This window comes from Amyelois transitella, chromosome 14, assembly GCF_032362555.1.
Source record: "Amyelois transitella isolate CPQ chromosome 14, ilAmyTran1.1, whole genome shotgun sequence".
Classification (NCBI taxonomy): domain Eukaryota; kingdom Metazoa; phylum Arthropoda; class Insecta; order Lepidoptera; family Pyralidae; genus Amyelois; species Amyelois transitella.
In genome coordinates, this window is record NC_083517.1 from 6,159,785 (window position 1) to 6,181,272 (window position 21,488).

General features: G+C 37.2%; 2 protein-coding genes across 4 annotated transcripts; one reads left to right on the forward strand and one right to left on the reverse strand.

The window, feature by feature from the left end:
• The first annotated feature begins 284 nt into the window (after nucleotides 1-284).
• LOC106132392 (protein borderless) lies at nucleotides 285-20,640 on the forward strand. 3 transcript variants are annotated; one of them, XM_013331788.2, is made up of 11 exons: nucleotides 285-477; nucleotides 15,087-15,324; nucleotides 16,086-16,188; nucleotides 16,490-16,668; nucleotides 17,238-17,428; nucleotides 17,530-17,748; nucleotides 18,033-18,261; nucleotides 18,605-18,811; nucleotides 19,056-19,168; nucleotides 19,443-19,596; nucleotides 19,962-20,640. In XM_013331788.2, the coding sequence occupies exons 1-11, from the start codon at nucleotides 307-309 to the stop codon at nucleotides 20,189-20,191; spliced, it is 2,034 nt and encodes a 677-aa protein (XP_013187242.2). In that variant the 5' UTR covers nucleotides 285-306; the 3' UTR covers nucleotides 20,192-20,640. The 3 variants fall into 3 exon arrangements, with proteins under 3 accessions (XP_013187242.2, XP_060803737.1, XP_060803738.1); XM_060947754.1 differs by lacking the exon at nucleotides 285-477 and adding an exon at nucleotides 12,246-12,298; XM_060947755.1 differs by lacking the exon at nucleotides 285-477 and adding an exon at nucleotides 12,818-13,008.
• On the reverse strand, nucleotides 7,806-11,962 carry LOC132902499 (uncharacterized). The gene is made up of 2 exons (XM_060947756.1): nucleotides 11,579-11,962; nucleotides 7,806-8,626 (listed from the first exon to the last, which is right to left on the reverse strand). The coding sequence occupies exons 1-2, from the start codon at nucleotides 11,960-11,962 to the stop codon at nucleotides 8,138-8,140; spliced, it is 873 nt and encodes a 290-aa protein (XP_060803739.1). The 3' UTR covers nucleotides 7,806-8,137.
• Nucleotides 20,641-21,488: the final 848 nt, after the last annotated feature.

Consider the following 21,488-nt stretch of genomic DNA (forward strand, 5'->3'; position numbering starts at 1 on the left):
CATTTTTTATGTTTTCAATACACAACACCTATCTTTCATGCAGAGTGTTAAAAATAATCTGTTCTACATCCATATCGTTAACACCCGGCGCGCCCGCATTGATTGCGTTCAAGAAGTCACGGAGTCAAACAGGCGCGGGAATCTCGTTAGGACGAAACAGGAAGATTCGGTCCACGTGACGAAACTCCACAGAGTATGGAACGGTCAACTAATCGGCTGATCGGTCAATCCTAGTCGCGACGCAAGTCAGAGTGGTCGCTTTGCGCGTGCGTTCAAATCGAAGTGTCGCGTCGCGGGTTGTGGACGATGACGTCACTGTTGTGGATGTTATCTTCGGTCGTCCTGGCTGGTGCGTCCCTGCTGCCGTTGGACACTGAGAGGCTGCGGGCCAGCGTTGGAGGCTATGCGGTCATGAACTGCCACCTCGACTTCCCATTTGGAAATGAAATACCTTACCATTTGCAGTGGGATAAAGATGTAAGGCAAACGTACTATTGTTTAAAAATGGATGCATAATTAATACCTGTGTTTTAATAGATAGTATTTATGTTACAATGCTTTACCGATGAAATTATTAGCGTAGTGAAACCTGTACTTACATATAGTCTCGTCTATATTCCTTGCTGGGTAGACAGAGCCACCAGTCATGAAAAGCCTGAAAGGCCATGTTTAGCAGCATGGTTTATTTATTGAATTGAGGTGCAAATAGTGGCAGGTTGCTGGCCCATCGCCTTCATGAGGAATATCAAGTTAATAAGCCTTTCTCTTACTCGCCTTGTACGACATACTTACATGGGAAACATATGGAATGGGCCTATTATAAAATGTCGGGAACCACTTGGCACTGTTACTTGTAATACATAAAAAAAATATTTAAATAGGTTTTTCATTATCATAGTATTCTTAACAGCGTCATGCATGCAACGAATCATAGAGGCAGGTTTAACTACTACTACTAAATTGTTTTGATTTTAATGATATATCAAATTCGGTTCAGTTCATTTGTGTATTTTTAAGCACACTGCATGCATATCGTATAAAGGACTGTTCTACAAAAAACACAATTGATTAACTAAACAAATTCTACATAAAAAATTTAAAAAATCACACAAATCAAGATTACCTACCTCTTTTATCGAATTCACATCAAAAATGTGGGTGTTACCTACTTAAAGGATTTATATAAAAAAAAATGAATCGCTTATCAAAAATACTAACTTGAACTCTAAATGGGCTATTGAGCATCAACGTTACGTCCAAACCAAACTTCGGCCAACACATAGAGATTATGCCGCTTACCGCTTCCAAAAAGCTGGGCATTATTACGAAGGTCCGGTGGTACTTCGGCTTTCAACGACTGCTTAGATGATATCCAGCCCAAGTTCGCTCGTGCAAGGAGTAGTTACTTACCTAAGTATTGCAGTCACCTCTGGCATGCCTCAGCCTCGGCCTCGGTGACTTTTAATTCAACTGCATAATTTTAACTGTTAAGTGTACTCATCTAAAGGTTATTCAAAAACGTTAAAAGAAAATTATCGGTTCATATTTCAGAAAGCACGAAAAAAATAAAAGTATCAAAATCTACGATCCTAAATACGTCATATCACCCCGACCGACGAAAAAGCGACGCGTAAGATTCAGAGGTCAACGACACAATTCATTCAGCTGAGCGATCTCGACAAATCTGTACTTTACTTGATCTTGATACTAGAAAAATAATTTATTTTTCTCACATTTATTGACATGTTTAGTTTTAATTTCTTTTTGTAGTATTGGTCTGTTATATATATTAAAGCGTGTGACGTAGTTTTTGGGGGTTTTTTAAATGTGAAAATGATGACGTTTAATTTAAATAAAAATAGGCTCAAACGGCTCAGAAGCATGGGTATAGTCTATGTTTAAAAGGATGCAGTTGTTTTAAATGTCATCCTGTATTATTGCTTATAACAGTGATTTGCCGCTTATTTTTACTTCAAGTTCCTATATTGTTTGCCGGTTGACTGAAAGAGATCCCTTCATGGGATAAGTCCGCCAATGCAAGTGATTTTTGGTTTTTGTGCAATAAAGATATTACATACAAACTAACTTGAAAAATTATTTTGTTGATCGAAGAGGGCTTTATACAATTACGTTCTCACAAACATTATACGTCAAGCCGATAGAAAAGCGACTTTACGACGATGCTCTAAATCGTCGTAAAGTCGCTTTTCTATCGGAACCTTCAACATGCCTCCATCGGCCGACGAGACGGAAATTTTACCCTTTGTCGTTGAAATACCAAATCCTAATCTAAAAGTTCATTTTTGGTTTGAGTAGCTTGGGTGTGGAATTAACTGCCTGCGTCTATATTCCCAGGCAAGTACCTACCGTCCGCGAACATTCAACTTTAGAATAAATGGGTTCTTATCTCTTGGATATGCATGCATGTTACTTCGCCTTCATCGTCACTTGCCATGCCATGCCAGGTGACAAATGCAGACAGACAGACAAAAATAAAAAAAAAAATTCTCTATCCGTTTCAGTCAAAATACTAAATGTACAGAAAAAATATTTTTACCGTTTTATTATATGTAGGTATGTAAATAAATAAATATATACGGGACAAATTACACCGATTGAGTTAGCCTCGAAGTAAGTTCGAGACTTGTGTTACGAGATACTAACTCAACGATACTATATTTTATAATAAATACTTATATAGATAAACATCCAAGACCCAGGCCAATCAGAGAAAGTTCGTTTCTCATCACGCCCTGGCCGGGATTCGAACCCGGGACCTCCGGTGTCACAGACAAGCGTACTACCGCTGCGCCACAGAGGCCGTCAAAAATGTATTTTGATTTTCAGTTCTTTTTAAATAAAATACTCAAACAAAACAAAAAAAAACCTCGTTTTTGTTGGGGGCTCGAACTTGGACCGCCAACTTCACAGTCTCACGCGTCAACCACTGGACCATCGAGACCGTTGGGGTGGTGTCGAAATTAAAGTAGACTACATACATAAATATGGTTACGTCTATATCTCTTGCGGGGTAGACAGAGCCACGTTCAGCTATTTGGCTTAATGATAGGATTGAGATTCAAATAGTGATAGGTTGCTCGCCCATCGCCTAAAAAAGAATTCCAAGTTTGTAAGCCTATCCCTTAGTCGCCTTTTACGACATCCATGGGAAAGAAATGGAGTAGTCCTATTCTTTTCTTTTCTTCTTTTGTATTGGTGCCGGGAACCACACGGTACTAAAATAGACTAACAAACCAAAAATCTTTACGTGAGAATACGCATGTTATGTGCGGCATAACCAGAATATTATCAAACTGATTTTCACTTATATTAATTTATATGTTATAGGTATTATGCTGTCGTACAATGATAAATGACTTGGAATTTTAAATTTCGTAACTTATTTGCAGGCAAACTCATGCCTTGAGTTCATTCAAATGTCGATAACTTTTTTTAGTGAACCGATTTTGATGAAACAAACTTTAAATGTTTTTCTGAGGTAAAACAAAGCAATCGGTGAAAGTTTTATTTAAATCGGTTCAGTACTTTCGGAGATAATTGTGATCATACATGCAGACAGATAGACAGACTATTCAAAAAAATATATTTTTGCTTTCTATTATTTATTCTAAGTGTCCCTCTATCCATTTCAGTCAAAAATACTAAATGTACAGACAAAATATTTTTACTGTTTTAATATATGTATAGATAAGAAGTATAAGCTCTTACTAATATATAGAATCTCTAAGAATAGGTGTTCTAAAATAGTTTAAAATATTTTTCTAGTTTATTATGTTTAAAACAAATATTACTTATTATTACAATTATTTATAATAATTGTACTTAATTTATAATAATTGTAATATATGATTGTAATATTTTGATGGTAGGTGTGTTAGGGCGACAAAGCGGAGCGAGCGAAGTGAGCGGAGTTTTATCTTCTAGGTTAGAGTTGGTTTCAAAAACAATCAAAAAGTTATGCAAGGTTTTTTTTTGTGTACCCAAATATAAGTATCTATAAAGATGACTGATTAAACTCTGTTTTATTTTAAAAAAACAATGCTCATAAAAGTAAATTAGGTAATGGTTTTCCTTAATAGAATTCTCACATTTTTGTGAAGTATAGAATTGTTTGAACATACTTAGATACTATTTTGATGACAGTTATTCGTTCAGTAAAACAGTTTTGCAAAAACCATTAAACAGTATACTAAATTGGATTTTTAAAGGTGCATACCTAATAAGTGTGCAATTCAGTATTTCTGATGGAATTTAGAAATATTTTGTTCGAAAAAGGGAATAGTACCTAAGTACATATCGATTTAAATTCATGCCGAAATAAAGTTGTCTTGTTTCATATTATACAAAAAGCAGTTATAAAAAAGTAAGGAGTGCCGTGTGGTTCCATTCTTTTAGAAAATGACACCTAACTAACACCAGAACGCAGAAGGAGAAAGGTAAGGAACACACAAAATGTTATCGTTGTTGTGATATGTCACAGGAATATTATTAAATCCGTTCAATAACAATCGAGGAATAGATATAATTGATAAATATTGAATAACTGGCTGAAAAATAAAGAGTGACATATATCAATGCACGCACAGCCGAATTTACTTATTGAATTAAGCTGAATTGACGAATAAGTACTTACCATATATTGAGTATAATTCTGTAAGTGGCTGTAAGGATATTTGTAATAGAAACCAATAAACTTTCTCTATATCCTTTCTATCTAATCTTAAACAATAAGTACCCAATCTTATTATTTCTTTATTTGTTTTGGGTAGATTTTGTTTTTGTAAAGTCTAATGCCAGCGAAGTTCGAAACTTGAAATTTTTAATTAAGCAGGTACATGTATATGCTGAACCCTGAACAGTACCTGTTTAATCTGATGTAATCTGAACCAATCCTAATTCCCAATACAAGCCCAACAATGGGAGTACAAAATGCGACCTGTGATTGTGACAATCCAGGTTGGTACAGACAGCTGTACATGTATCATTGTGTGGAATGATTGTATTGATACTGAACAAGGGCACCACACCGCAACTTCACACACGTACTCTGACCTCAGACCTCGACGTTACTATTTGTGAGCCGTTAACATGAACTTAGTAGCTAAGCACTTAGTAGATATTCGATGCTGTAGATCGCATAAATGTCGGAAAATGTTTTCAACATTATCCGGGGATAAATTAAACATACATAAATCACACTTCTTTCTCTAACCTGCAAGACAATTACTGAGATTAGATACCTGAGGCTTGAAAATCTTATCCAGCATCCAGTTTCCTAATGATCTTTATGTTTCTCCCACTGTGTGAGCATTGGTTAGCATTCAAACTGATATACTGACTGTCACTCACTGGAACAGGGGGTACGTTTACGGTGAATACGATGCTCTTTTAAATTAAGTCATAAATGAAAATTAAAAAAAAATTAATTAAATTCATTACGGTACTTATTTTAATGACTTCTCCGTCACGGTTGTACTTCATGGTATAAATTAAAGTGAATTGACTTCCCCTTGTTTGCCTTATCATAACAAGTGAGAATTAATTCGGGCCAGGCAAGAGTTAGCTAATCTGAATAAGAAGCGGAGGGGGGAGGTCACAAACATTCATCACCCACGCGCTGGTTTAACTATTGTAATGGTCGGCAGATGTTACATTGGTAAGACAAGGTACCTATATTCCTAGTTGCGGTTGCGAGTAAATGTAGTGTTTATCAATTACATAGGTACTATCTTATTATTAACACAGTGGGATTTAGATGATCCTTTAACGATTTTGACAATAGATTAAATTTAATAAATCTATTCGGGGAAAATGCTTCATCTTTTGTGTTATCCACATTATAAAAAAAAGGTGTAATAAAATTAAAGCTAAAAATTGAAGTAGGTAAATACCCACCAGTCTAGTAGTTTCAGCTGTGCGTTAAAAGCAATCAGACAAAAGATGTTTTATTATTACTATACTTAAAAACATAATATAATCGTGTACATTTCTGTGTTAAAAGTGTACGTTTAAAAAAATTATGATAAGCAGAACTTACATGTTCAGTAGTATCACGTGGTTCGAAACGGTGCTACGAAAAATCGTAGCGTCGTAGACTTACTTCTTCGTAGAATTACCTACTTCTAAAACTTCTTTCAGACTGCAATTTTTCCGACTCGGTCAATGTGAACTATTTCCAAACACGTAGTAGGCCAGACATCCAGGACAATGACGAAGCGGCAGCGGCACAACAAGCTAGGTAAACTACTTACAGTACAGACTTCATGCAATTAGGATACTTCATTTCATAGCGGAAGAAATCCTTGCCATACTACCGTGAGGGAAAATCGTGAGGTGAACCTGCATCTAGGCAACTGCATGCATGTATGTGTAAGTTACACATACATGATCTAATAAGAATAAGTAGGAACTTATGCAAGGTTGCATAAATCTGATGGTAGTCCCTTCGTTTAAAAACCTGGCTTACCCTTTCTCACGCTGACGATGATCACAAACTATCTTCTTACTACTTAAAGTAGAACACTCTAACCTGGGGCTGACTGAACATTTTTCATCACAACATTATTCATATACATATATCACTATATTTTTTCAATTAAAATAAAACCGGTAAATAATAAAGGTAGATTTTAGTAAATGGAAATGGAAAAGTTCCGTATCATCATCACGAAAATATTCACTTTTTTAGGTACCTGTTTATTAAAATCGACCAAAAATTGCTTAAAAAATTCGTTTGGTGTACCTATTTAATAATTATGTTATTGATATTGAGCAAAAAACAATAATATATAGATTATTGTCTGGAGACCCTCCATAATATTTTCATTCTTTTTTAAGTATTTGTTGTTATTATAGCGGCAACGGAAATACATACCTAAGTTGTGCAAATTTCAGCTTTCTAGCTATCACGGTTTATGTCATAAAGCCTGTTGACAGACAGACAGCGGAGTCTTAGTAATACCTTTTAACTACGGAATCCCCAAAAAAAAAATCGTTCTGTGTTAGTAAACTTGAAAACTACAAAATTTTGTGCAAGTGCTACGATTTCAGGGTTGCTACACACATAATCGGGCCGGCATTAATCGGCACAGCCGGGCGGTAAAATCGAATATGTGTAGATGAATGTTCGGGAAAAAAGCCGCTCGTCTTTGCCGCTCGATTACAAAGGCCGGGCAACAGCCGAATGGAACAATCGGCCAAACCGGGCGGTAAAATCGAATATATGCAGATAATGTTCGGGAATCACAAACCGCTCGGAGCCGCACACAATCACTCGGCTCGGCAACTGCCGACTTATGCCGATCGGCTTTTGGCAACAATTTTTGTTCAGTAGTGCTAAAAATGTGGGACGAAGACGACGTGTTGTTAATTTCCGCAGCTTTTGTCGTTATTGCCGGCTCTTTACTACGAAAACCTCGAAGATTCTGGGTGCGAAGAGGCCTTCAAAATCGTGACAATGAAGATTTTCTTAATAGATTACAAGAAGATGACTGTGATGTGTTAAACTTAGAATACAGAAGCAACGGTGGATTCAAAGATTTTTTTAAAATGTCAAGTAGTGATTTTGAATTACTTCTTCAACTGATTGGACCATCAATTAACAAAAATGATACAAAATGGAGAACTGCTTTAACTGCAAAAGAAAAACTCGGAGTTACTTTAAGATATTATGTATCTGGAGACTCATTTGGAAGTTTAATGCAGACATTCAAAATTTCACAGCAAAGTGTTTCTGAAATAGTACCTGTAGTAAGTCAAGCTTTAATCACAGAGTTGAAGAGCTTTATGCAGGTAAGAAATAATTCAAGGTGATTAATTGTTGGGTTAAAGGAACATATTCGAAATTAGAATCTGCATTTATTTTTTTATTTATTAAAAAAAATGGAAACATTTTTTGGTATTACGAAATCAATCACAAATAAAATTAACAAATAAAGTCAACATAAAATAACTTTAGCATCTAGCTTTTAACTAAAAAATTATCAGTCACGCGAATATTACTCCGTAATAATTTCAGGAATGGAAAGTTGCGTCGCTTAAGAACTATCATCCATCATAAATCAACATAAACACCACATTTTTAGCATGTTGCTTTGAACAAACTAAATGCACGACATTAAGCTAAAGGATCACGTGATTGTTCTTCTGCAATAACTTTAGGAACGGAAAGCTGCGTTTCTTGAGAATTATCAATCAAAGCTGGTTTATTGTTATTTATGGAAATATATCCTTGTTTGTCAGAATCTGGCACAAAGTTATTAGTACCATCATTAGTTGCAGAGCTGGTACTTGTGTCTGGTCGATAGTAATTATATGAGTCGTATACTCCGAGTTCCCCCTCCATTAGAAGGGTATTTATTTTATTTTGCAAAGTAAGTCTTGCGTAAGGACAATAAATTTTTCTCAACTTCACAGCTACTTGGTCACCGAACAAGGAGAATTCATCTTTGTCACTCCGATTTTTGTATACCTCCGTCATAATAGAATATGCACTCGAAATTTTTTCGTTGACATTCCCCACGTTGCGTGAACGCTTTCGGCATTCATCTGAGGTTTCAGTGCAAGCAGTCGTACTATCTAAGCTGTCTTCAGCAGTGTAATCAATCTGAAAAAATAATAATTACTTATAAATAAATAGTTTTCTACATTTCAGATGCCAAATACCGAAGAAAAGTGGAAAAATATAGCAAAGGGTTTTAACGATAAATGGAACTTTCCGAATTGTCTCGGTGCGTTAGATGGGAAACATGTGCGAATTGAAGCACCATTTCACAGTGGCACTGATTACTACAATTTTAAAGAATACTTTAGTATTGTGTTAATGGCACTTGTAGATTCTGATTATAATATCCTGTATGCTAATGTTGGATGCCAAGGTCGAATATCAGACGGCGGAGTTTTTTCAAATACTATATTGGACAATATAGAAACATTGAATGTGCCAGAAGACAGTGAGCTTCCTGGGAGACCGTGCCGGACACCATACGTAATTATAACTGATAATGCATTTCCTTTAACAGAAAGATTTATTAAACCATACACATCTTTAGGGAAAAAGGGATCGAAAATTAGAATTTTCAATTATCGTTTGAGTCGAGCACGTCGGATGGTTGAAAGTACTTTCGGAATTTTAAGTAAAGTGTATGGGTGCTTTCGAAGACCGTTCAAATTACAACCTAGCAAAGTAACAAAGGTTGTGATGGCATTATTACATCTACACAATTTTCTCCGAAGAAATGATGAATCGAGGCATTTATACGAATACTACGCGTTTCAAGGTGATAGAAGAAATGCCACAAATGACGTGGGAATAAACGTAGGAGAGGCTGAAGAAACTAACGCTGAAAATGCAAATATTGAACCAATAATGCTGTACAATTTTTCGCCCGGTGAAATTGTCAGGGATGAATTTGCTGAGTATTTCTGCTCGCATCAAGGAAAAGTTCCTTGGCAAAATAAGTATTAAAATTTATTAATATGTACTAAAATCAGTGTAGCTAGCTAGATTTGTGTTGATAATTAAATAAATATGTTGTAGTATAGATTTTAGTTTTTTATTTACTACTAACTAGCAACCCGGCCCGGCTTCGCACGGGGATTTCTTACAATTATGTTTTGTATGAAAAAACTTTCGAGAATAAACTGTTTGAATATAATGTAAACTGCAATTAATTTCGTTGAATAAAACAAATACAAATGCTAACTTTGTTTTATACTATGTAGTCTAGGTACACTAATCTACACTAATATTATAAAGAGGGAAACTTTCTTTGTTTGTTTGGTTGTAATGAATAGGCTCAAAAACTACTGGACTTATTTTGATGAAATTTGAAAGATAGACTAAACCTTTAGGAGTAACATAGGCAATTTAAAAAAAATCCCAGGAACAAACATTTTAATAACATAGCAATCGACCGGGGCTTCGGTTGCGTTAAATTTCCTTTATTTTAACGTAATGCTGCACTGAAAACTATGTTGGCCGTCGTATTTGTAAGTGGCAACAAAACATATTGATTTTCTGGAGATCCTACTCGAGAAAGAGCAACATATAATTGCCCATGCGAAAAGCACTCCTTTCTGAGGTCGATGCCAACAATCGAAAATGTTTGTCTCTGGGATTTATTTATAGTGAGGGCAAATGAGACCTTTACAGGAAACTGTAACCTTTCAAAGTATATACTTAGGTAAATCCGTCGGTATCATTGGGATCCCTATCGGTAATGTAACTATTGGATTTTTGCATGTTAAGCCGATTTTAATTAGAAGTACCGGTTTAAAAAAATTACATAAATATACACCCTCAATAAAAAATTTATTTAATTCGAAAACGCAATCATTCACTTTTAATTTTTTTAATAGCGCCATCTGTCGTTCCATACTATAAACTGGCAAAATTTCAAATTTTAATAAAAATTTTTGCATGTTAAGCCGATTTTAATTAGAAGTACCGGTTTAAAAAAATTACATAGAAATACACCCTCAATAAAAAAAAATATTTAATTCGAAAACGCAATCATTCAAATTTAATTTTTTTAACAGTGCCATCTGTCGTTCCATACTATAAACTGGCAAAATTTCAAATTTTAATAAAAAAATTTTGCATGTTAAGCCGATTTTAAATAGAAGTACCGGTTTAAAAAAATAACATAAAAATACACCTTTAATAAAAAAAAATATTTAATTCGAAAACGCAATTATTCACATTTTAATTTTTTTAATAGCGCCCTCTGTCGTTCCATACTATAAACGGGCAAAATTTCAAATTTTAATAAAAATTAATCAAAATGTCAATGAATATAAGAAATATTTTCTAAAAATCAATAAAAATAAATAAAATGAAAAAAAAAAAACTTACACACGGGTACCACGGATCGAACCATCGACATCGACATCAACTATATGACCCTTGGCATTTACCACTGAGCTATTGAATGATACTTACAGGTGGCGAAATTTTGAATAGGATTCTTATAAATTTTTCTTTTCAACCTCATTTGGTCTTTTCTTAAAGTCAAATTTAAAAAACCTATTTTTTATTGCATAACATTAATAACATAAGCTACTGTCCAAATTTCGCTTTTATAGCTTCTATGGTTTAGGCTGGGCATTGATTAGTAAAAAATCATCGGTCCGCGCGCAGTTTCACCCGCGTGGACTACAAACAATGCCCAGCAGTGGGATAAAAAGTAGCCTATGTTACTCCTGAAGGTTAAGTCTATCTCTGTGCCAAATTTCATTCAAATCGGTCCAGTAGTTTTTGAGTTTATTCGTTACAAACAAAAAAACAAAAAAACAAATCTTTCCTCTTTATAATATTAGTTTGGACTAGCTTCCCGCCCCGTGTCTTCGCCCGCACTTTATTAGATTTTCAACTAAGTAAATCGGTTTAGCGGCTTTGACGTGAAAAGGTAACAGACAGACAGATACTTTCGCAAGGATAAGGGTTACATGGATGGGATGGATAAGGAGAATGGATATTATCAGTTAATCTAATCTATAACACAGATACACTTAACATAGACAGAAAAGGCCATTTATAATTGTGTAGACAACTTACCATTTGCGAATCCATAGTCTTGCGAGGTTTATTTCTGGATGATAAAAATAATAAAGATTTGTAGGCGAACCATTTCGAAGTAAATGATTCATCGGCCCCAGATCCACTCTTTTTGCTGTCTTGTTCTTTCTTTTTTTCCCTTAAAAAATGACTTTGGAGGTTTTTAATTTTTCTCTCAACTTCAACTTTTTCGACTTCAAACTTTGCTGCAATTTCTACTAAGGCATCATGTCTTTTGATTTTATTTTTATAGAATTCGTCTTTTGAATCCCATAACAACGGGTAAGACCGATAGCACTCGATAAATTGGATTGTTTTTTCCTGCGACCACTCCATTTTACGTGTGTATACTACGACAAGCATGTACAAAATGACCACAAACATTCAGAGACGACGCCGACGCGTGACGCCCGAATGAAAACCGAATTGTGCCGATTGAACCCGAATGAACTACGTATATACCCGATCGGCACAAGCCGAATGAAACCGAATGTTGTAGTAGTAGTTGCGAGTCGGCTTTTTCGTTCCACAAATACCGTTCGGCAGTTGCCGAATCGAATGATGCGTTTACTCGAATGAACTACCCGATCGGCACAAGCCGAATAAAGCCGAACAAGTGCAGTGATTACTTCGGGTCGGCTTTGTTGATCGACAAATGCTGCCGAACCGACAGTGCCGACCCGCCTATGTGTGTAGCAACCCTCACGTAGCTTTGACATCGTAAGTACATACGATATTTTTTAGCAGTATTTGGCTACTTATTATGCTACGGGTGCTACGAGCGAGCTATGTCATTTACAAAATGTTATTTATTTATTTAAACTTCATTGCACAAAATACAAATGTATAGCACAATTGTCGGACTTAATGCTGGAAGCATTATCTAACAGTCAACCTAATTGTGTTACCTAATTGAACTGTTGTAAATTTATGTGGTGTAGGTAACATTATTTGTATAATTTTGCACTGACTGATCTTTCTTTTTATATGAAAGTCATACAATTCGTTACTGATAGGGCATTACCTTTCTGTAAAACTCATTCAAAAGTGGGCAGTAAAGAAAAGGTATACCCCATGGAGGTATAGTTAACCTAAGTACTTAATAAGTATTATACCTTAAGGTACGGTATCTCAACACGGAACCTTTCTGCGTACGTCTGTAAATGGAATAGTTAGTTACTGGCAAGACCCACGAATGTCAGTACATTCTGTCCTTGCATGGGTAAAAATAACGCAATGGCGTGTGCCGCTCAATCAGGGAACCACAGGGAGAGTAATCTGTGCTACAAGTTTCCAGTTGGTACAATTGCGGCATTGTCGTAGTCGTAGATAATAGGGCCTAGACTGGCTATTCTTTATTCGACAAAGGAGATTTTAAATTTGATAATCGTTGAGAATCTTAATTTTTTGCAGTGTCTCTAGTTCGAAAGGTATTCATTTATTTTCTAAATAAGAAGAAAGCTTTCTTGATATATAATCATTTAAATATAATTAGTATTAAAATTAGAAAAGGAATTTTCTTTTCTCCAAGGTTCACCTTATAATTTGAATAAGCCTTTCTAAAATATTTTAGCAGGAAGTGACCATATTTTCACTTTTATACCATACAGAAAAAATAAACAGTCTGCTTGAGAACCTCTCTTTTTTAAAGCCAGTTAATAACTAGCATCTAGAGAAGTCTACACATACCCAATAATCATTCAGTGCGAGACTTAGCTTTTTCGAGCAAAGTACATTTGCATGCATTTATTCATTACGATTACTATCACTTGTAAATTAATATGGCAGTATCATTTGCATTTGGAAACAGCACAAAATTACACGTTAGAAACAAGTTTACACTTTCTCTCTAAACAGCAGGTAGGTGATGCCAATATTATTCTCAATGTTGAAATGGTATAAGTCAGCACCCATCCCAAGCTTGCTTGAAATAATTGTTGTGTTTTTATTAATCCCTTCTAATAAGAAGGCGCTTGAATGCCACCAAGCGGCCTGCTAATTGATAATATCACATCTCTACACATCTCAAGAGCCAGGACAATTGCCGGCTTCCTGTTGCTGTACTGTGAATCGTACACCTACTGACCAACCTAGAATCGCGTGATAAAAAATACAAAAAGAAGCTAATTACGGTATAAATTGAGTAAAAAACTACTTGGTGCGTATCAGTTATAAGTATTTGATAAGTCACGTTTGGGTTGACTGCCAAGCCCTAATTGATATTCATTCTGCATGAAGCATTTGTTTCGCCAAGTCTCGAAACTACATCGGAACACAATTTGGTGCTTAAATGTGACTAAACCAATAAACAAACAACTTCCTATGTTTGTTTGTTGTCGAGAAAAGAGGTTTTATTAAATAAATTGGTGTATGATATGGGTCACACACAAGCAACACAAGATGAGAGAATTTGGACGCTACAAGGCAAAGGTTTCCTGTCTACCAGTCAAATTTGAATGAAGGGCTGTCCTGATTATGCTAAATCGGGGTCGGGGGAAGTTATTTTACGCTTGGGATGTCAAGGACCAAGTGGCGCTAATCGGGATTTGCCGACTGTATAGGTATCATGTGTGCAACGGCGATTTAACCGACTGCCGAACAAGCCGCATTCTAACTGCATCTTCAATTTTTTGTTTAGTTCCGGACTGAACACCTAAGAATTTACTTAATAGGCTAGTCCCTATTAAGTAAAAATAGGTATATTAGTGATATGAATGAGTGCTAAATGTTAACGCGATAGATTTTCTTTTGTGCAGCGCCTAGTTAAATTACATAAAAGTTTTAGGTGCCAAAGTATATAAACTAACATTTGTATCATTTTCAAATCTATCTATACATATAATATATAATATACATATAATAAAACAGTAAAAATATTTTGTCTGTACATTTAGTATTTTTGACTGAAATGGGTAGAGGGACACTTAAAATGAATAATAGAAAGCAAAAATATTTTTTTTTAATTTCTTGTCTGTCTGTATGTATGATCACGATTATCTCCGAAAGTACTGAACCGATTTACTTGAAACTTTCACCAATTGCTTTGTTTTAACTCAGAAGAACATTTAAAGTTTGTTTCATCAAAATCGGTTTACTAAAAAAAAAGTTATCGACATTTGAATGAACTCAAGGCAAACAAGTTACGAAATTTGAAATTTTAAGTCATTATCATTGTACAACAGCATAATACCTACTTATAATATATAAATATAAGAGAAAATGAGTTTGATAATATTTTGGTTTTGCCGCACATAACATGCGTAATTCTCATGTAAAAAGATTTTTTGTCTGTTAGTCTACTTTAGTATAGTGTGGTTCCCGGCACCAATACAAAAAAGAAAAGGACCACTCCATCTCTTTCCCATGGATGTATTTAAAGGCGACTATGGGATAGGCTTACAAACTTGGGATTCTTTTTTAGGCGATGGATAATTTACGCGGACGAAGTCGCGGGTAACAGCTAGTACTTACATAAAATTGGTACCTAATCATATAATTTTTATTTCAGGGTGAGATGATATTCTCATGGTACAGCATCGACGGCGAGGCGTCTGCTCGAGTGGCGGACCGTTGGGGCGGTAGAGTGAGGCGTGTGGGAGATGGGAGACTGGGCTTGGGCAGGGGCTCCATCAACGTCAGTGCAGTCAGAGAAACCGACGCAGGCCTATACCGTTGCCGGGTCGCCTTCCCTAATAGAACTCCTCCAGAGAGGAACAACGGCACTTTCTACTACCTTGATGTCGATGGTGATTATAACCTTTTCAAGATTAAGTGCATATAGGTTCTAGGTTAATTATCTCTTTTTTAAGAGTTACTAAATGTACCTATCTAAGTATGTATTTTTTTTAATTATACATGCCTGACTAAAATTATTCATTTATTGATTTATATGTAGTACATATGTAGTTTTAGACGTATTGAATTCTTGCATACTCTGTTGCCAGTTTATCGGTGAACATCCCAATACTACACTCTACTCATAAGATACTCATTAGGTATTCTTTAGCAAGGCAAAGTGGAATCTGACTACTCCGAGATGGATTTATTATTCACTTCGCCTGCCTATTTGAGACTGTAGAGTGAGGCGTGTGAGAGATGGAAGGCTGGGCTCAGGCCGTAGTTGACGAGCTGACTTTTCTGCAAAAACGTCCTTTAGGTACCGCTGTCGAGTCGCTTTCTCCAATAGAACGCCGTCAGAGAGGAACAATGGCATAAGGAGACATTTAGTTTAGTGTGTACTGTCTCTTGCAAGCTTACTAGGTTGCCGCCCGTAGACACCTCCATAACCTAAAACCAACACTCCATACACTGAATGCACGTACAAAATTATAGGTACTTTGCAAGAGCAAAGTAGAATAGGACTTTATTATTTACCTACATATGTATATGGACGGACCCGGCCTCAAAGCGCATTACCTACAGCGAAACTGGGAACACTTTTGTAATAGCAACAGAGAGAATAAAAATAACTAGAATATTTTCATTAATATTTTGTTAATCTCTCTAGGTGGTAATTTAATCGTGACGCCGCCAATGAATATGACGGTTTTGGAGGGAGAACGAGCAGAGTTCGAATGCCAGCCCAAACTACCAGAGTCAATTGTCGAATGGTATGGAGAAATGTCATTCAAGTTTTCCCATAAAGCTTCTTAAAATAAGTTTAAGTAGTTTTACTATTAAAGAGCGAAAAGGAGATTTTTGTTTGGCCTACCACGAAAGACCGTGTTCGTCGATTCTAAGGCAAACTTCATACATCTATCTTTTAAAGCTCTGCCTCTAACTTGTCATGAGTGTGAGGTTGTTTGACGAGCTCAAAGCGTTTCACTGCTTCTGATGGTACTATTAGGGACTCTTCTAAAAATATAATTCAGTATAGTTGTGTCTGTATAACAACATTTTGCGGTATTTCAGGTATAAAGATGGCATGTTATTAGAACAAATGCCCGAACTAGCAAGTCGATGCGAGTTGGCGATAAATGGGAGCCTGGTTTTGCGGCGGGCCATCAGCACTGACGCGGGCGAGTTCCAGTGCCGTGTCAATGCTCCGGACGAGCAGCAGCAAAGCGCCAGCGCGTATCTCGACGTGCAATGTAAGAATTTTTTATGGTTCATCTTAAGATTTTCGGTCGGCGTACAACGGTCGGTGGTCAAATCGGTAAGATGCTCGGTCAAAACGCGTGTTGTTCATAAATGCACCGGTTTCAATCCATCGCGGCCATGTCCCACTGATTGTTTGCGAAGTTATGTACATTAGTTTGAATACTAACCGATGCTCTTACGGTGAGAGAAACATCGTGAGGAAACCTGTACATTCAGGCAGCTGGGTGTGCAACCATATGATCCAATACGGGTTAGGTTCCTCTGCAAAGCTTGCGAAGGTCAGATGGAAGTCGCTTCGTGTTATCCAATCCAGGATCCGTGGTCAAGGGTTTACTCCGGTCCTCTCCAGAGTGGTGAGGAAGCAACCAGCACTATAGCCAGGAGAAAGACATTCCAGTAAGTGCGAAATTTCGATTTTATATTTCACGTGTCTCTAAGTTTATCTATAATGAGGCCTCGAAGCATAACGTTTCAGGAAGAAAGTAGAAAGAGACAAATCAAGAATACAAAAAAGAAAGGTCCAAGGGTTGAAATATTTAATGAATGTATATTGTTACAGATAAGGCGAAAGTAGTGTACTCGCCATCGGAACGGTTCTTAGCGTTGGGCAAGCCAGCCAGTCTGGATTGCCACTTCAGCGCCAATCCGCCACTCACAAACCTGCGATGGGAGAAAGATGGCTTCCTCTTTGACCCCTACAACGTTCCCGGCGTCTTCTACAGCAGGAACGGTAGTCTGCTCTTTAATAAGGTTAGAACTAAATGATTATTGAATTTTCTCGTTATTAACCTTTTAGTCTTGGAGAAAACCCTGATATTTCATCATCTAACATGATTTGATTTTTCTTATAGGTGGACGAATCACACGAAGGGCTGTACTCATGCACGCCTTACAACGCGTTGGGTTCCGAAGGTGGATCTGGTGCAGTGCGCGTGCACGTGCTCCGACCTCCGTCGCTGGCTGCGCGTCCACAGCCACTTTACGTCGCACGACGAGGCGACCGCGTCACCATGCCGTGCTCGGTGGCAGTGGATCAGCGGCATGACCAACCTACAGTTGTATGGACACGAGTAAGCTACTATAATTTTGTAAGGACACAGCAGTTTTTTCAGTCAGCATTCACGGTCTTGACCTATTTGAGTCCCGGCCCTCTGCCAGTCACTAGAGTTGTGCTGACTGATTAACTGACAATATATTTTTGCATTACGTGATTATTACTTGTACGCAGACGAAGCCGAATGCGTAATCTATAAGTAGGTAGTTAGATACTGCTGTGCTTTTGTTCATACGGAACCCCTTGAAATACTTTATCGTTTTTTCTTCTCTAAAAATGTCTGGTTTTATGTGGTTATAGAATGACGGCAACCCTTTGCCAGAAGGGCGGTACTCCGTTGACGGCGGTAACCTAACGATCAACTCGGTTGATGAAACGGATCGCGGTGTATACGTGTGTGCGGTTAGCAACGCGGCAGCTTCAGTGGCTATGGAGACAGAGCTGATGGTCGAGAATGTGCCTCCTCGCGCACCACACAACCTTACCGCACATCCACATGATACGTCCATCCAGCTATCTTGGGTGCCAGGTACGATTCTACAACAATATTAAATACTACCCTGATAGTTCCTATTTCATAGGTATAGGAAATACACCTTATGTGGTCTTCGGAGCGAAACAGAAATTGTATCTACGTTACATTCTTCTTATCTCCGAAATGGCCCTGGTGGTACACCTGAGGAAGTGTAACCACCAAGTATCGTATACATCTCTATTCCGTTTCTGTTCTACTTTAATAAATACTACTCGTAATCTATGCATTAGTCTTTAAATCAAATCGTAGATTTTAATAAGGAACCTAAATATCTGTCATAAGTAAATTGAAAAATCTAACAATCTAGGCAACCTTTGGCGTTGATTTTGATGTACAGGACACAACGGTCCGGAGGTAGAGTACACAGTGTGGTATCGTGAGCGCCATGCGCACGAGTGGCGGACAATGAAGATCCTCTCGCGCGGCGTCACAGAAGCTACTCTTGTGGGACTTCAGCCTGGGAAGCAGCACGAGCTGAGGGTGCTAGCTAGCGACCAGCTGGGCGATGGTCTCTTCAGCAAACCCATTTTTGTTTGGACTACAGGTACGTGATGCTAAGATTAAAATTTTGGATGATTAAAGTAAAAAAAGAGAGACTTGAAGAGACTTACTAAAGCCAAAACTACAAATGCTACAGTGAAGCGTTTGTGGTAATGGCTTATGTAAGAGTTACTAATACTCATGTGTACTTCGGTATTCACCTTCATGGTTATGAAGATATTCTAGTATGAAGGTATACGAAAGTATTACGAAAAAGTTCAGTACAAGTAATTTATTTACAATTTTAGAACAAGAACACCCTGAAGAAAGCGCTACAATTTTTCCACTGGCATCAGAAGCACCGGATATGCCGGTAGAAGCGGGTGCGGCGGCGTCTGCCCCTCCTGGTGGAGAACTAGAGGTGATCTATAAAACTGTATAAAATCTTTCAGAAACTGAATAGGCCATGGAAACATAAATAACCTTGAAAAAACAGTTACCTACTGCTTACGGGTAATGATATCTACGAAAAAAATCCTTGAAATTAATGCATTAAAACATGACCTCGGATAAAAAAAGGGTCACTTCAAGTGATGTTTTCATTTTTATGACTATTGTTTTGATTTGGTTATATGTTTTTCTTAATGGTATAGGCAGACGAAGTGAACAATGAATTATTAGATATTTGTTACTAGGTGAACGTTCGACTGATTGACGAGGGTGCTTTGATCCGTTGGAGCGGAGCCGAAGCCGGTGTCGCCGGGGGCTGCTCCGTGCGTTGGTACGAGGGCTCCGCCCCTGGTGAACGTCTACTGCAGTCTGTGCAAGCACAACACGACTACCTTCTCGGTTAGCATATTATCCTGGTACCGGGGGGTTTATTCAAAAACGTTGACAAGACATTTATGTCAAAATTATCTTCTTTAGAGATATATCTAAGTATAATATCTCTAAAGAATAATATAATACTCTATCTCTGATGATAACCGACTAAATACCGATGAGAGGGATGATAAGACAAATGCAAGTGTAGCATGCCGATGGAAGGCGAGGTACGATAGATAAGACTAAGTTCGTACTTAAGATCTCATTTTAGATTTTAATTTGTGATTAATTTACCAAAATTTAGGTACTCTATTAACTGTGGTAGTGCTTATTGAATTAAAAGTTTTCAAGGCACACTTGAGCCGTAATGATTTATTTTCTTATTTCAGTAAATAGCGTGGAGGAGGGCGTGCTATACTGGGCACGCGTAGATTGTGGTGGAACACGCGGAGGCGCATCTCTACGAGTTCCTGAGTTTTCACGCATGCGCGGCGTTGCAGGGGGTTGCGCGGCCGCCGCACTCATTTTAGCCGCCGCCGCTGCAGCTATCTATTTTTTTCGTCATCGTTTATTTCCTCGCCGCGCACCACCACCACTGCCAAGCAAACGCGTTCGCTGAGGTCCACCCATCAAAACCGCTCAACAACTGATTGGGTCTCTTATCGTAGCCTTAAGAAACAACGTACACTGTCAATACTTACCTGAAGTCAGTGTTATTGGTATAAGGTCGCAGTGGGATTTGAATCCGAATGCCTCTCACTTACGAGTTGGCCGTCTACTTTACAGGCAGGAAAGGTTATCTGTATATATTAGGTATAAAATTAGAAGTAAGCAGAAGTTGAAATTCATGTAAAGTTTCGATACAATAAAATAAATTAACTGAAATCGAGCTTCATCATATGAACCGAAAATATTTTTTTTTATCTTACTATCTAGGTAGACTTATTTCTTACTTAGGGTATTGTAGTTAGGTAGGAACTTGAATGGCTTGATACCGTAGCATACTTTTTTATTTCATGTGTATACCTATCTATTTATTTATTATCTGTTAAAGAAATTAATAAAAACATAAGCCAGTAAGTACTTATCTTGTTTTATTTATTCGACCTTAGAGACGAGGACTGTCTACAGAAAACTAACATGTTAATTCTAACCTGGCGTTTTAGTCTAAGTTAATGCTGTATTCCTAATGCAAAATGTGCTTTTTTATTTTATTGGTGACATCTTTACGCCACAAGTCACAACAACCAATCACGTGATGCTATCAGTCAATAACAGATAAAAGTCTAAATCGCGCAAGCAAAGATTTCACGAATTGGAGCATATAGGTATACAGCCTCCGTCATCTTTCACAAAGTCGTCGGAGCCGCGGTTCCCCAGGCATGACACCTATCCTGGCGGAAGATCGATCCCAATTCATCGACCCCGTAAAAATTTATTTACCAAAAAAAAAAAACGAAATATTTGTGTTTTTGTATGTTTGTATCGAATCAACTTTAAAACTACATACTGGACTGATTTTTACGACATTTGGGAACTCCGGAATTTCCCACAAAAAAGTGCAAAAGTAAGTTCATATAAAGTTAAAATAAAAAAACCTTCACGAATGAAGTTTGACGTTGATGTGTGCCGTGTGGTTCCCGGCACCAAAAGAAAAAAAGGTCCACTCCATCTCTTTCCCATGAATGTGGTAAAAGGCGACTAGGGAATAGGCTTACCTATAGGTAAACTTGGGATTCTTCTTTTAGGCGATATATGTACTAGCAACCAGTCACTACTTGAATCATAATTATATCATAATGCCAAACAGCTATACGTGACCTATCAGTCTCTTTAAGAAAGTTGGCTCTGTTAATCCCGCAAGGTATATAGACGTAACTATATGTATGTTTACTTGACTTCAAAACTATCGGTCC

Bases quoted from the DNA above. Each gene is read 5' to 3' on its own strand.
- LOC106132392 (XM_013331788.2), top strand. From the start codon at position 307: ATGACGTCACTGTTGTGGATGTTATCTTCGGTCGTCCTGGCTGGTGCG. The intron at 17,429-17,529 runs GTTAGAACTAAA...TTTTTCTTATAG, and splicing joins GTAGTCTGCTCTTTAATAAG to GTGGACGAATCACACGAAGG. The intron at 17,749-18,032 runs GTAAGCTACTAT...ATGTGGTTATAG, and splicing joins CTACAGTTGTATGGACACGA to AATGACGGCAACCCTTTGCC.
- LOC132902499 (XM_060947756.1), bottom strand. From the start codon at position 11,962: ATGTTTGTGGTCATTTTGTACATGCTTGTCGTAGTATACACACGTAAA. The intron at 8,627-11,578 runs GTAAGTTGTCTA...TTATTTTTTCAG, and splicing joins AGACTATGGATTCGCAAATG to ATTGATTACACTGCTGAAGA.